At 40.8% G+C, this 16,528-nt stretch overlaps 1 protein-coding gene across 1 annotated transcript; it reads right to left on the bottom strand.

The window, feature by feature from the left end:
- Positions 1–6,904: 6,904 nt before the first annotated feature.
- On the bottom strand, positions 6,905–16,068 carry LRIT1 (leucine rich repeat, Ig-like and transmembrane domains 1). Its single transcript, XM_065746890.1, has 4 exons — positions 15,947–16,068; positions 13,002–13,468; positions 9,475–9,780; positions 6,905–7,890 (listed from the first exon to the last, which is right to left on the bottom strand). The coding sequence occupies exons 1-4, from the start codon at positions 16,066–16,068 to the stop codon at positions 6,905–6,907; spliced, it is 1,881 nt and encodes a 626-aa protein (XP_065602962.1).
- Positions 16,069–16,528: the final 460 nt, after the last annotated feature.

The following is a 16,528-nucleotide window of genomic DNA, read 5'->3' on the forward strand; positions in this document are numbered from 1 at the left end:
GTTCTCCTTTAAGACAGCACTGTGCAGGGTGTTCACCAAGCATGCCAACAGCCTCCAAGAAGCAAATCCTATTACCTGTAATCTTCCTTGACGCAGAAATAAATCCTGCTGGGGACCCAAGCCTAAAGAAGACATGTAGTATGGTTCACAGCCTATGTCAAAGGGTTAAAAATCACCCCTGGGCTCACTCCTGGCCACCCCTAATTTAGCCATGGAGATGATAGATTTATTTGGATGGTAAGATAAAGCTCAATAGATTTCTAAAGCCCAAAACTCTTCTGATTCCAAGTAGTTAACTAGGCCTGTTTACCTTTCTATTATTTATTTGCTTGTTTGCTTGTTTGTTTTCAAACCACTCTGCTTCCGTCTCCTATGTTCTAATGGCATTCATCAAGGCAGAAAACCACAGTAAGGGCCAGACCTCCAGGTTGTGGTTTGGAAGCACATAGTGCAAACTGCACAAAGCATCAGGCTCCAAAACCTGCTCAGAGCTCATTGCAGGGTGCACCATTACACGCTGTGGACAAGAAAGCTACTAAAATATTACTGAAACTGGGCGCTGGTTCTTCAGTGAAACAACTACTTTTAAATAAATAAATAAATGTTTTTCCCCCTCGTTATCTTCATTCTTACAGATCTGTAATGAAAACAGCAACACAAGTACAGTCAGTCCATGGACTTCTCTGAGAAAAAGACTGATTTTAACATCCATCAAGATTGTATAAATATTAAATTTCACTGCTGTTGCACTATTTTAAGTTCTTGGGCAATGCAAGACGTGCGCCAATTGCTCTTTGGTCCCCTTGCAAAATTCTGTCTAAATAATTTCATGATAAGAGCTTTGTTTTTGTTTTTAATCCAAACCCAGCAGTTTTCAGTGCTAATTTCCAAGCAGTACCGTGTTCTCTTGGGGCCATCTAGTGTGCTTGGGCATCATTACAGCCCGCTGAATGCAGCAGCCGCCAGGAAAGGGCTTAACCTCGGTACCAATACATGTGAAGCTGGGTCACAAATCAAGATTAGCCTGAACCTACTTAACCTCTAACCTGCGGACCAGGATAGAAAAATATTTATAGCACAAAAGCTTAGATCCATACATATCTGTTGGGGCACGCGCACTAGTGTAGCTGCTGTAAGTCTCCAGAAGATGTAGGGCTGATTCTATAGATTTTAAAAGAGCAGGCACTTTGATTCCAAGGCTAATCAGAAAAACAAACCAGTGGAGAAGGTTGCTGCTGGGTTTTGTTACTGCTTCCAGCGCCCAAGGAGCAGGTTGCGATTAATGAGCCCATTGGGCTGCCATTGCTGTCTATGCCTAGCAGCTAACCACAGCCATATGGACACATTTTCACCACGAATGCTTACCACGATGCTGTACTTGATATTTCAGAGAGTGCCCTGCACTCTTATAGGTCATTAGCAAGCCATTACACGAAAGAGAAAGGTTACTGGTCTGTAGTGCAGCAGGGACAGCAGCTACTAGCCCCTACCTGGTGGCTGCAGGGACGTCACTGAGATATTCTTGCAGTGTGGAACCAGCACAGATCCCATAAATCAGTATAGGTGTTCCTTATCCCCTATTAATGTAGCTTAACTGGAAAAGTACATCCCATTGCCTGGTGTCCTGGAATGCAACAAGTGAAATTTCACACAGGCTTCTATGGTCACAACAAATACATAATTTAAACATAATGGTTAGCAATAATTAACAGGTAACAATTGTGGTTGTTTTCTTGGTTCCACTTCTCCCAGTCCCACTGATCTTCTACAAGGCTGAAAAATGACCTTCAGAGAGCTGTCTGTTAATACCATGAGCCAATACACAGGCTGTTTTCAAGTTGGTATTTATTTGCTACTTGAGAGGCTATTTAAATAATTCCCAAATAATTCCCAGAATTCCCAAGTGTACTCATAAGATTCAGTATTAACCTGAGGAACTACTGAGTAATTATATATCAAAATAAAATGAACTGATGGGTAGGAAGTACTCCTTTTATAGGGTTGAAATTTGGAAGGTAGGAAAGTGTATACATCTTCCAAACAGTTTTAGCCACAGCCTATATGTTTCTGCTCCGTACTGGAGTAGGATTTTTTTGCCTCTTCAATTCAGCTGAGTTTATGTCTGCCTGTAAATTTAATGGTTGCTTTTGTGACAGCAGATGTCCACTCAGTTTAGCTGCTCTTTACTGTCATGCAGCACCATGATTGAAGCCAAACTGCAGAACAAGCTGTCTAAAACCCAAGCTGTCAAAATAAATTTCCATAGTGATATTGTATGCCAATCCATGGGAAGTGGAGTTTAAGAGATCACACTCATTGCCAAAGCAAACGTCAAAGGGAAGTCCCTTGCATGCCTACAAGCAATGGCAAGGGATCCGAACTCTTTCTTTAAATGATGGGCATATGCATCTGTAAGAAATCAAGGCCAATCCTTTACAATTAAAGTCCCTCTGCCAAGGTTATCACAGCTAGAAATCCCTGCTAGATAAGGCAGATGAGGTAAAGGCTGCAGTTGGGTATTTCAGACACAGTGCATCTAACACCAAACAGCACAGGACTGAAAAAGCAGGTGTCGAAAAGAGGACAATGATGTGAAAGGGAAGAGGTAAATTCTTTTGCAAACCTTCTACAATAGCTATACAAACATGCAAAGCTTTCCCAAATTTATCAGTAACTCAACACCCCTGGCAGCATCCCTCTGGGATTCCTGGCACAGAGCTGACCTTAGCACAGAGAGAGGACAAGGTGGCCACTGGCCCTTACCACCCCAGGGGGAGGCAGGGCTCCATCTCCTTGGGGAAATGCAGATACTGCTCCATGCTCACCTGGTCTGGCTCTCTGGGCTGTACACATTTATTTCACAGTTTGAATCTTGATCAACAGTTTCTAACTTCTTTCTTTTTAGTTTAGAATAACAGGGAAGTAAGCTAGATGCAATTGTTTTGCTCTGCTTTTGGAAATGACTTGCATTTTCTACTCAGGAACTCAGAAACTAGTGAAGCTGCTAAGCCACCTTACTGTCGCCCTGAATGTTGATTCAGTACATCCCAAAAACATCTCCAAAACACTGCTGAAACTGTGGGATTCTGATGCCACATTCCTCAGGAACATTTTAGCCTTTAGATTCTGCTTTAGTGCAAGAATACTTTCACAATCATTCTTCGAGAGCAATTTTTTTTTTTAATATCTTGAAATATGCTTTTTTGTCCTTCCTCACATTCTCACATTTTTGGGTTCCTCTTTTTTTTTTTTTTTTTTCCCCACAAGTCTGTACATATACAGATGCACACTTCCAGGTATGATCTATGGGTTTTAATCATTCAGAAACCTTCCTGTCTAGTTCTTCTGGGCACACAGAAATAGGCGTGTAGGTGACCACATTTATCACAGTTCTAGACTTTCCAAAACCTTTAGATTGCTTAATGAAAATGATGTGGGTTTTGGCCAGGACATTATCTTGCATCTGTGGAATTTTTATACATATGTTCCATTAAAAATATTTCCAGAGACTTCATAGTTCAGAGCCCATACTATTCTTTGGATCTGTACATCAGACATCCTGGGCACTTCTGAACATGTTTGCAAAATCATTTTTCAAAGCCTTAACCTACTTTTTTACCTTTCTTCTTGGACTTTAACTACTTACAGTACTTCTTTTTAATCACTTTTTTCATACTATTTCCTTTATATTTTGCTCAATTATTTTGATAGCCGTTTTTCTCAAGGTTCTTTTGATAAACAGTTTCTGTACAATTCAGAACTATTGGGATCCATTTTTAGAGCGCTATTACCTTCTTTTCTACACCTTATCTTTAATATTTCTCTTTTGCACCAGTAGAATTTGCAGAATAAGTATTGAAAGATCCTGTAGGAAGAAAAGCTTGTCTGGGCTACGTAACCCATGGAATGCCCCTCGAGGAGGGCCTTATACTGCAGCCAGCACAGTCTCCAGTTTAATGCAGGTGACAGTAACTGCTTTCCTAAGTAGCAGTAAAGTGGTCCAAAGCTAATTGGAGAAGAAATTGTAAGAAGGTTTAACGGTAACAGTAGGGAAATACTGACCTCCAAGATGCAACAAACTGGTCAATTTGACACAAAGAGATTATAAACAAATGAAACATTTTCTAAGGAAAAAGAAAACCAAAGTGAGGGGCAGGAGAAACTATCCTTACAGCACTTCTGTCCATGGACTGAACTTAACAAAGTGAGAAACTCTTCCCAGGGATGAGCTCTGAGCCAGCTCTGCTTGTGTGTGCTGTGACCAGAGGGCATCACTTCCCTGTGCTGACCCTGCTGAAAGGAGGTTTCCTAACATCCATAGGTTAAGGAAACAGAAAAGTGCAATGAGGTTTTTATCCACAGATAAAAACAGAGCCTACAGATGTTTCAATCTGTTGCCTACCTTATGCGAAACACCAGTCTGGTACATATATTCTGGTTTTGGAGTAGTAGCTGAGCTGCTAAAACATTTTGCCTAACCTGCAGGACAGTGAGAATCACCATAGGAAATAGAAACGGATAATCACATTTATTCCACTTGTGAGTGTTATTTATTCAAGTGCAAAAATATCCAATAGTCTAAAGCTGAACACACCCACAAGGAAGGCTATGAGATGACCTGTCCTTCCCCTCCCCACAGGTAAGGAGTTATAGGGCCAATTCAGCCAGTGCCCTTCCCACTCTGTGGTTGCGGACCGTGTGTTGGAGAGGATGAGTGCTGTTCCTTGCCAGGACTAGGTGTGGCAACTTATCCTGCTCCTGCCTCCAGGCAGCTGAAAGGTAAACACATCTTACTCCCAGACAGCTGCAAACCTCACTTGTGGGAAAGTCCTTGGGCAGCAGGGTCACACCATTCACTGCAGGAGAGCTTCAGGACAGCCTTGATTCTTTATTATTAAAAATAGCCACCCATGCTAGGTTGGACTTCTGTTGCTGATTTCTGCACAACCCAAAGCAACACCGCGACAGATGAGGGCAGGAATTGGGTTCAAGAAAATAACAGTCCTTTCAACCCGTACCAAAACCTGCTACTGGAGCACTGTTTTTATTCCACCTTGAAGAGGGAGACTTAAAATCAATCCTGGGAAACAAATGTACAAATAAACAATAGCTCTATTACATACTACCTATTTCATCAATAAATCTATCATGTTAAAATACATTTTGAAAAATGTTATTTGTAAACCTAAAAATCTATGCAGTACCATGAATTGCTTTATAGAGGGACTGAAAAGTTTTCCCAATACAAGAGAAGTTCCTTATCATGAATGTCAGGAGGACAGGGAGTCCTATCAGAAATGATAGTAGTGCACTTGCTATTGCTAGCATTTATGCTGGGATCAAATGATTTGGATATTTTTTTTCCAGCAGGTCAAGTAGTCTGACATTTCATAAATCCTGCAGGACAAGGACTTGCAAAATACAGAGTGGCATTCCAAGTACTGAGTATTGTAGATCCACATTGTACGTACACATCCAGAATGTGAGTGGAGATCTTTCCAAGACATTTACAAACATACATTTCAAAACAATTCCAAAAGACCGAGGCTTCATCAATTATCACTTCAGCTTGGCTGGATTCCTCCCATTCAACATTTGACAGGTCATACAGCATTTTCTTCACTAAGAATATTTATTACATACAGAAAGCCATTATATTCAGTATTACAACTGATGGGACAAGAGTGGAAAATTACACAGCTGGGAAGTGCTTTGTGATAAGAACTTAGATTCAAATTCCCAAAGAATTGCAGGCCTGAAATAACAAATAACTCATCAGAAAACTGGTAAGAAAAGCACATTTAGATGAATATTAGTCTTTTTTTCTTCTTTTTTTCCAGAGTTCTCAAACTTGCAAAATGTTTGAAACCCAAATATCAGCATGGAGCTTTTGTCACCACTGCTGCCACGGCAAAAGTACAACTGAAGCATACCTGGTCAGCAGTGCTACCATTGCAGCACACACCTCTGCTCTACAGAGAGCAAGAGATTTTCACAGCCAAAATGCAAGTGCCCAGCTAAGCCCTGTGATTTTCACTGCCAGTTTTACCAACGCAGCCAGCAGCAATGACAGAAAAAATCTCACAGATTTTTGCAGAACTAACTAATAGAGGTTTTGCATAATGGTTACAAAATGTTATAATGCCATGCATCATCTGAAGAATAGGTTACTGTGTGATTTTTAAGTAGCATAGCTGATATAAAGCATACTGTACTAATTACAACACCTCTAGAAAATGTCAGCTAGGTCTGGTACTGGAAGATCTGCGTGATACTGTTCTTACATGTTCTTAGGAGTCGATTGCTTGTCTCTTGAGTCATATCTCTTTGCACATTTCTTTGAACTGAGAATATAAAGCTGTTGTTAGATGTACTATAAACAGTTGCTGTACATCTGTATTTAGCTATGTATTAAGCATGAATTTGGCTGTTTCATGCAAGTATGCAGTGCAGAAAAGGTAAGACTATCTTCCCATTCATAAATATTTGTATTAAAATTAACAAGTACTCCCCAATTTGTAAACCAAAGAACCATAAAAGAGTTGAAAATAAAATACTTAGCATATTGCAGAGCAGGTACTAAACAGCACTGAGCAGAGCATGCTCAAAAGTGTTGCTTAATGTCCTCACACTCAGTGTGCATGCATCATTTTATGAAAATAAGAATGGTCCAAGAGAATGAGACCATTAGCTCAGAAGCTTTTGAATGAGTACAAAACATCAAACCCCAGCAGGTCAAACAACACATTTCTATATAGTCTGAACAACTTCTACCTTCTTGCATCCTCCTCCAGAGTATGTCCAAGACACGCACACTGACATAATGGCATGCAGTGTTAGAGCACAGTCATATATACAGCCACACGTTTTCCACCTAGCAAGCCAAAGACCAGCCTATTAACTATCAGCAAAAGTATTCATTAGGTTGCCCCTCTATCTTTGGTATTGCTTCTGAGTCCACACTGGATCGGGCAGAGAGGAGCCTGTTAGACTCATCAGGGGTATGCCTAGTCAAGTATTCTCCTTCCACTCCTTTCACCTTGGCCCCAGGAGAAAGACTTTCAAAGGTGACGTAGGACTCCTGAATTTCCTTGGGTTTCCTCACGAAGAATTTTTTGCAGCGTCTTTTGAGTGCTCCACAGCAGACCACTAGTGTCAGAGGAACGGCAATGACACAAGCTACACTGATGACAACCACGTTGATGAGTTTCTGGGTCCCTCCTGCACTAGCAACTTCATCTGTGGAAAATATGATGCACTGCTCCTTCCTAGGAATTAGCCCTTTCACACAGACGCACACAATGTATTTGGTCTTTGGTAGCAGCCCATAAATGTTGACCTTAGTCTTCCCCGGTTCCACATTTATACGACGCATATCTCTCTCTCCAAAGACAGCGTAGAGGACACTGAACACTGTTGTGTTCTTCGCCAGAGGCGCCTTCCACACCAGGGTGACACTCTGATCAGTGTCTCCTATCACCCTGACAGATCTCACAATTCGTTCTGGCTCCTGCTGACCAGTAGGTGGGCTCACCAGGAGGTTTTGGGGGTTGCTATCTTGTGCTCCAGCTGGGATGAGGAGATCCTCTCCGGTGCCTTCTCCAGCCCCTAGGGTGGGCACGGTGGAGGTAGTGATAACATACCTTGCCACTAGCTTGTCATTGTAGGCAGCTGCCTCCATCCCACTCGCCTTCCCACTCCACGTGCCTTTGGCATTGGAGTTGGGGTCGTCCGTGCTTTCTGAATCCATGATGATGAGGGATATGAATGCTTCTGTTGCCCCCAGGAAATTCTTTGCTTTACAAATGTACTCTCCAGAGTCAAGGTAAGAAACTACAGGTAGGCCCAGGATAGACCAGCTCATCCCATCACTAGAGATCTCTTGGTGCACTGCGGAGAAGGAAAAATGTAAAACAGTCAGTGGCCACCAGAATTAATAATGGTTTGTGAACTATTAGGATTCAGTCAACAGAATATCTGCCTGATACAGCAAAATCATCATTTATTTTGGCCACCAAGTATGTTACAATTCCAAGAAAATGTCATGAACACTAAAATTTTGTTAGGATTTAGTCTGCTTCAGAACAAACGGATGCCAAGCATTGCATGCTATTTCCATTTGACATACATCATGAAACCTAAACAGAAAAGTTTCCTCCATTTAAAAAAAAAACAAACACTGAAATTTCACATATGCAAGTATAATATTTAAAGCAGTAGAGGGAGTGGGCTGTAACATAACCTAGTTGAATATTAAATGCACTTCTTTGAGACACAGAAAACAAAAACATTGGAGATTTTCTTCAAGAATAACACATAGATTAATCTAGAATATATAGAGCAAAGCAGCTGAAAAACAATTTTCATTTTATTGTGAAATTAGGGCTGTTTTTTTTAACACAGGGAAGTCTGATCAAAGCAGACAGCTCCACTAAGCAGTATGTAAGCAGCTGAATGTTGATTTTCTCATTTCTTTTACCAAGAGGCTAAAAACTAGCATTTTTAGCCATTTTCTATTTATACAGAAAAAAAAGGGGGGATAAAGCAGTTTCACTATTATTTAACCAGCCTCCTTAGGATGAGAATACAGTCTCTCTCCTTCCCCATCAAAAGATAAACAAAAGAGATATTTGAAAGGAAAAGGTAAGACAGGATGAAAATCTCTCAAGTCCACATGGTTCAGGATCCAGCCTTAGCAACCAAGGCATGTTCCAATGGCAATGAAATAGAATAGCAGCAAAATTTACCTTTTCCATTTCATTTTTTTCTGAATGGGAATACTAGAAAACAAAGGTACTGGTCTTTCTATGGCTCTTCCCCATTCATGTAGATACTGAGTATTTCTCACTCCTTTGTACTCAGGACGCCACTGTTCCACTGATATAGCAACACTGGCACAGGAGATGCCATTGCTGAGAAATAACCTGTTTTCAGCCAACTTTTTACTAGATGGAGTAGTGAGCTTATAGACAGTAGACAAATCAATTTGGTATGTGGGAAAATAGTGAAAGGACAAAGGGAAATGGTTTTAAACTATAAGAGGGGAGATCTAGATTAGATGTTAGTGAGAAATTTTTCATTCAGAGGAAGGTGAGGCACTGGCACCTGCTGCCAAGAGGTAGTGGATGCTCCATCCCTGGAGGTGTTCAAGGCTAAGCTGGACAATGCAGATCTGGGTGAGCTGATCTAGTGCCCAATTTAGTGACTGGCAACTCTACCATGGCAGAGGAGCTGGAACTAGATGATCTCTGAGGTCTCTTTCTAACCCAAGCCATTCTATGATTCTAGAGTGAGTTATAGTGAGTTGGTTGCACCCATTCCTTTCTTCCTTTTTTTTTTTTTTTTTCTGGGTCTTTTGTCAGTGGGAAGTTGCTATTGTAAGTTTCTATATGCTTTGCAGCCCACAGAAAATAAAGGTGTAGGACTCGCTCGCTCAGTCCACACTGAGGAAAAAAAGCTTAAGCTTAAATGTACCTGTGCCATTTAGTGGAGCACCATCAGCCCTTCTCCAGCTGAGCTCAGGAATGGGCACCCCCGTTGTCCCACATCGCAGTAGCACGGTGCTGCCCAAGATGGTCTTTACTTTGGCTACAGACGTATGTACGACAGGGCTTTGACACTTCCTTAGCTCAACTTGGCTGAAGAAGACTCCTGCAAGGCTGCGAGGGGTGAAACATTTCAGCCTGGGCTCAATGAATGCTATGTTAGGAGACTGGAAATTCAGGAAATGGACCATTTCGTACAGGCTGCAGTCACACACCCAAGGATTGTCTTGCAACCCTGCCAAAACAAACAAACAAACAAACACAGGACTAAGTCACTTCAAAAGTACTTTTAGCTTCTGCCAATTTTGATTCTGTTTTTCAGCAGAACAAACTGATGATTCCCAGGCTGTCCGTAGAAAAGAATATTTATGGGGATCATCATCATAACAGGCCTCTGCTGCTGTTCGTTGAGGCTGAAGGATCTCACAGTAGATGGGAGCAAATAGGGTTTGCTAAGGTATCCCAAAACCTGGAGATTAAATCACACTCGTGAAGCTCAAAGCAAGGTAAATTGTACTATGAATATGTAAAAATTTATGCATGAAATAAAGCAAAACAAGTATTTTGTTACAAAAACTTTGGAAAAAATAGTCATGGGAGTGAGTAGGTTATTTGTTTTCATTTTCCTAATAAGACACATGCTATGAAATTCTTCTTACCAGTGATCTTTAAAATATTATCCAGCTATAGTCAGGCTAACTATCAGGCCTACAACAGGCTTATATGCATATATTAAAAAGAATCTACATTAAGATATTACACATTGAAGGAATATATTAAATAAAACACTCCTGCTTCACTGCCCCAGAATGTTGATTTTTTTCTGTTTTTCTGCTCTTTCAGTATGTGCATATTGAACTCAAATTCTAAAAAAAAAAGGAAAGAGATATTACCTCATTAAAAATAGATTTGTGAAGATGGTACTGAAAGAGCAAAATCAGATCTGGAGCAATGCACGACAGCCATATACAGAAGCCACTGGATTCGAATTAAATCTGTACATCAACATTTTTTAATATGTTCACATTTCCCTGTCCTATGGACAACGTTTGATCTTTAACACCTTTAGCTAGCAGCGCTGGCATTGGGGATTTTAGTCCAAATCCAGGCATGCATTTGATGCCTAAGACAGGAGCTCAGCATCCCAGGCCTCTCTCCAAGTAAGCTTCATGCTCTCTTTTCAGCAGTCAGCCCAAGGACAGGCTCACGGCCAGCAGCAGCCTGAAAGTAAGGAGCACTACTATCCCCACAATTCCCAGCAAGCAGAAACATCTGCCCACACAGCAGTGCTGCTATTGTTGGCCCTTGGGGCATGGCAGCAGCAGTCACACAAGCTGTGGCTTTTCAGCAAGAAGCAACACTTGGCACAAGCACAGTGTGTGCAGCACAAGGCTCCATGAGCATCAAGGGGATGTTCAAATTTGCTAGAGTCAGCAGAAACACAGGGTACATCAAAAGACCCTGATGCCTAAACAAACTGTTTTAATGATTCTGCTGAAAAATGTTGTGCTGAGAACATTGCACACCATCCTCCATGACCTGAACTAGAGTCTGCAATTGGTGGCAGGAGTGCACCACTAATCAATTAATATATTTAAAAGCAGACCAAAGAAAGAATGAGAATTAAGATTTTATTCCAGATATTCTGGCAAAATTACAGCTTTAACTTTCTGTACTGGCACTTTGGTTCCTGTGCAGACTCATCGTAGCATAAATAATCAATAGAGTCATCCTTTGTGACATTTCACATTATAAACTCTGAGATCTGCTTTTCCTCTTTCACAGGCAGTTCACACGGGCAATCCTCACACACAGAACCTTGCAGCCTTGGCAAAGAGTATCAGACAGCAAGCTAACACGGAAACCTCTTTTTCTTGAAGCAAAGGGGCCTGAAGAGGATTCACAATGATACAGTGTAGACAAGGGAAGGGACTGAGCAAATTCTTTGCTGTTCGTGGATTTTTCTACGCCTCCTTATAAAACAGTCATGAGCAGAGGAAAATAGAGATGTGCAGCTGTGTACTCTCATTTTGCTTCTGCAAAGGGACACATGTTTCTCCATGGGTGTCAGTAGAATAGGACCTAGGAGGTGGCATGTCTACACATTACTGTATGAATGCTAGCAACATACTCATTTGCTCACATGAATTTTTTACCATCCTAGGACAGGCAACCTGTGTGCAGCTGCTTCTGCAAACACTCAGGTTGGCCACGAGCAGCAACATGATCTGTTCTTCCTGACAAAACACTCTCTTACATATCGAGTGGAAGGATGCTTTTACAGGCAACTTTACTCTGAAAAAAGTAAATAAAGGAAAGAAAACGATCTCAGCTGTGTCTTGTCTTGTTTGTGTCAAGACACAAACAAAATGGGCAATCCCAAACATTGGGCTTCAAGAACTTGATGTCACACTTGATGTCAAAACATGATGGAGAAACACCTGCTCTATTCCGGATGCTAATCAAACCTTAACATCTGCTAAGGACCCTAGAGAAGTTTTTAGGTAGAAGGTTAGATTATTTTTAAAGTTCAGTGTAGCTTTCTGCTGCAACCTGGTTTTAAAAATTGTATCTCTCCTAAATCTATTGAGAGAACAAGAGCAGATTTTTGCCAAACACTTCCCAGAGTGAGAGGAAAAGTTTCTGATGAGATTATCAGCAAGTACCTGAACTCACACTCACGGTTTTAGAGGCAATTCCTGCAGATGCACACATCCCATGGATTAAACAGTCAGTGGAGCTACATCAGCTCATAACTAATGAAGACAGCAGATGGCAACAGCTCCGAAACATCATCAACCTCCTGAGGATTTGAACCAGCGTACTACAGATAAAAGGCTAAGCAGTAATCCCTCGAACTAGTAAAGTACATTTTGAGTAAATGTACTCAAAACCTCATTTGAGTATACACAATTTGGAGGAATTAAGACAGTTGTCTGTAAAATATTTGCTGACACAAAGTGTACTGCTGATCTGGACCATACTTCTGAGGAGACTAGAAATGCCACCAAAAATAGATTCTCAACCTTTGAGGCAACATTATATTAACAGCTCTGGGGAATCTGAAGTTTTAATTCTATGTGGAGAGATAAATGAGACTCTTAAGACACACACACTAGGATAAACTGACTGTTCTGACACAGACTTTATGCTCAGCAGCAGGTTTATTCCTTTTTAGCTTGGACATAAGTATCCATCTTCTTATCTAATGCTGCTTAAAGCTGATCAATTCCATGTTAGCTTTTAGTAGAAAAAAGCACTTGAAAATAGAGCTCTTATCACCTTTGTATGTTTGTTAAAAGTGACAGTATTCATAAACAGAAAGCTCTTGAAGAGGAGTAACTGGTTTTGTATAAGAAAACTTGAGTCTGTGATAATGGTTAGGGTGCAATAAGCTAGATGTGGAAAGACGAAAGGTTCATCTTTCACCTACCGCAAAATCACAGTCTTTCTTACCTAAAATGATCTTGGAGTTATCATTGGGAAAGTAAGGGACTGCCTGCAGGTTGGCCCAGGTAGAAATAAGAGCCTGAGGAAGAGTCATCAGTTTGTTGCTAGACAGGTCCAGGTAGGTGATATTCTTGATGTATCGAGCAGCATCTGGTGGGATTGAGGTAAGTTCATTGTTGTGTAAATCCAGAAGCCTTAGCTGTGGCATATCAGACAAGGTTTCCCAGGGAAATGATATTAAGTCATTTCCATCTAGCCTCAGCTCCAGCAAGCGACGAAGGCCCTTGAAGGTGATCCCACTGAGGCTGGCCAGGGAGTTATAGGGCATCCAGAGGTACTCCAGGTTATGAAGTGCATGGAAAGCCTCCCCCGGCACTCTGCGGATGGCTGTCTTTTCTATTCGAAGCTTGAATGTATCTACAGGGATGTTTACGGGGGTGAGGGTCATCTCTGGGTCATTACACAGCACTGTCCTGGAGGGAAAGAAACACAGATGCAACTTTCTTGCATTTTGAGACATTTTAGAATCATAGAATTGCTCAGGTTGGAAAAGACCTTCAAGATCATCAAGTCCAAATGCAACTAAACCATAATTCTAACCACCCACCACTAAATCATTTTGAAAATTTCAGTGCAGTATTTCATCTGCCTTACTTTATTCAAAAGCTTTATTCTTGTCATTTCTTACTTGCTGCTGAATCCTACACCATCACTGTAAGAACATCAGTTGGCAATAATTTATATGTACACACAGATTTTGGCTGCAGTGATTGCACTCTCCCGAAGCGGCATGAATCTGAGTCTGGCTCATATTGCATTCCTGCTTTTTTTCTCTTTCAGGTTTTCAGGGTCCTTATGGCAGACAGCAGTGCCGACACACTACAGAAGATGCTAATGCATGTTAGAATAAAAGGATCAACAAACATAACATTAAAGGACATATAAAAAGAGGCCTTAACTGTCTGATAAAGTTTAGTGTGGGTGAAAGTAATACAGACCAAATACAGCACAGGTTCTTTGCTCAGGAAGTGAGGAGAAGAAGGTCAACTGGTAGTACTCTACAACAACCTCTGATTTATTGTGAAACTGGAAGGCTTATAGGGATGCACTGAACACTTCACCACAGGGATGTACCATTTATGAGAGCAAAAGGGTAGAAAACTAACCCTTTGGAAAATGCTTTACCAAAAGAAAGGTAGATTCATGTGTCCTAATCATTCTTTTCTATTTCTTATTTCTGAGGCTCAAATCCTGAAAATCCCATGCTGCATTTTGCAGACGTTGTATAAAAAAAGCTGTATCTCTGTCTTTGACAAGATGAAAATAAAAGGCAAGTTCTTAAATTGCAAAGCCACCTCAAAAAACATAACAGGTTAGATTGACATGTCCCACTTCACACATTAAACCAAATACATCAAGAAATGAATGTGAACAGTCAAGTACCATTTTCTTATCACTCTGCTTGACTGATAAATAGAATATTACAAAGCTGCCAAAATCAGATTGATGTTGGCTGAAAGCAATTATTCCTCTACTGTCTGCAACAATAAATAACATGGCTAAACTGCTCAAGTTGTTTTCCTGGAGTTAAATGTTATTTGAACCTCCAGTTTATTTATAACAGCAACAAAAAAAATGTATTTCTGTCATCCAGCGCTTCTATCGTGGCATTAAGTCCTGCCCACTCTCAGCTGAGGGTTGAGATATTGTGGAAGAAAAGAAAGATGTCAAATAAGAAAAAATCAGAGATCATCTCTCAATACAACATTTGGTTTTGTGTAAACATGACACAAAGCATTCAATAGTAGAGATATTATCACAGTAAGACTGTGCTCTGATGCTTCTCACAGCATCCCTAAACTATGTTGCTAAGCAATAAACAATCTACAGGGTAATCTTCTACTAGTGAGAAATACAAATCCTAGTGCAGTGAAACATAACATGCTCTTTAGGAAACTAGCTTTACTATGCATCATCCCATAACACACTGCAGCTTTTTCCAGTCACTGAAAGGAAGTTCTACCAGGAACCACGACACTTACAAAGCAATAATAGGTTCTCCTGCTATCTTGCTCCCTTTTAAAAATTCTAAACTATTTGTGACTCTACTGTGCTTCCCACTGGGACAGTTTCTGGGTTTAAAAGTATGCCGCCATAAGAGAGACGAAGAAGATGCACTTGATAGAGATCCAAGTATAGATGACAGCCTTTCACTGCTGTATTGACATCTTGTCTAGAAAAAAACCTTTTCTTATAAAGGAGTTATCAAAGGTACTGTGTCACAAACCTCCTCTACTGTGAACTACACCTAGCAAAAAAGTAGCAAGTATTCCATTAGGTCATATCATTAATTTCTGATTATCCTTCAGAAAAATTTCTTTTCTTACTGTAGTCCTCCAGTGAAGCCTCTGTATAATAGTGCTGTTTTCCACAGCAGATACCCTTCTGGCCTTACATACCTTTTCAACTGAAAGTTTCCAGTCTGAGAATTTTATTTTTATTACCTTCTTTTTTGTTCATTGTTATCCAGAGTTGATTATTTCACCTAACATCTCCAACCCAAGGATTTTTTAAGTAAAAGGAATAGATTGAAGGCTTTGGTACCACAAAATAAACCTGCTTACACTTTAAAATCAGACCAACAGAACAGAATAAAACCAGTATATTCAGCATGAAGACAAAAAAAGGAAAACATTGTTTTAATTGTATTCCTTTTTGCCATTGCCCCAGCAGTAATTATGTTGCTTCTGTTTGCACAGAGGAGATGCCCAAACGCTTTCTCTGAAATCAGCTTACTGTGTTTTCAGAAGCTAATCCTCTGCAAATAAAGCTGGAGTGCAAAGTGACTGGAAAAAATAACAAACATGAAGCCTGGACACAATATTTTCTTCTGTGAGCATCCTTAGAGAGAAGAAATAAACCCCCCAACCCCCCGGAGGGTACCAGCATACCTGGCTTTCGTCCCTTCGTTGAGGCTGTGGAAGGCACAGCTGCACTGCGATGGGCATGAGGTGTCTGCCCATGGCAGCCCCCCGAGCAGCAAGCAGCAGAGCAAACTCACCACGATCCACATGGCTACCTGTGCATGGGAAGGACACCTTGGCAGTAGGCAATGTGCAGGGTCTTGCCTATTGTTTTAGCCATTGACTGGTCACATCTTGTTAACTCCCTTTCGTTTTCAGCCGCACTGTGATCTTCCAGCCCTCGCTGAGTCCATCAGATAAAAAAGGATAGGCAGGGATTAAGGATGGGGACTTGAGTTATTTTCATGTAGGTGCTTATTGCTTCCTGGAACTGTATGGACAGCGTCGCTTCCCTTGGGGAGCCCCAAACTCTGCTCCTCAGGAAATCTGTGATTCTAACATGAGGAAAAAGTAAACATATTTTACAGGGATATACATCAGAAAGAAGATAACTATTATCTGACAAGGAATTAGTAATAGAGTGCTTCCTCAGAGTGACTTTGGGAATAATCAAAAAACAGTTTCTTGTGCTATTGGAATGTAAGCCTCCTTTAGAAGAATGTTAAAAAT

This window comes from Cyrtonyx montezumae, unplaced genomic scaffold, assembly GCF_038088225.1.
Source record: "Cyrtonyx montezumae isolate F1298 unplaced genomic scaffold, pur_monq_1.0 scaffold_4, whole genome shotgun sequence".
Taxonomy (NCBI): domain Eukaryota; kingdom Metazoa; phylum Chordata; class Aves; order Galliformes; family Odontophoridae; genus Cyrtonyx; species Cyrtonyx montezumae.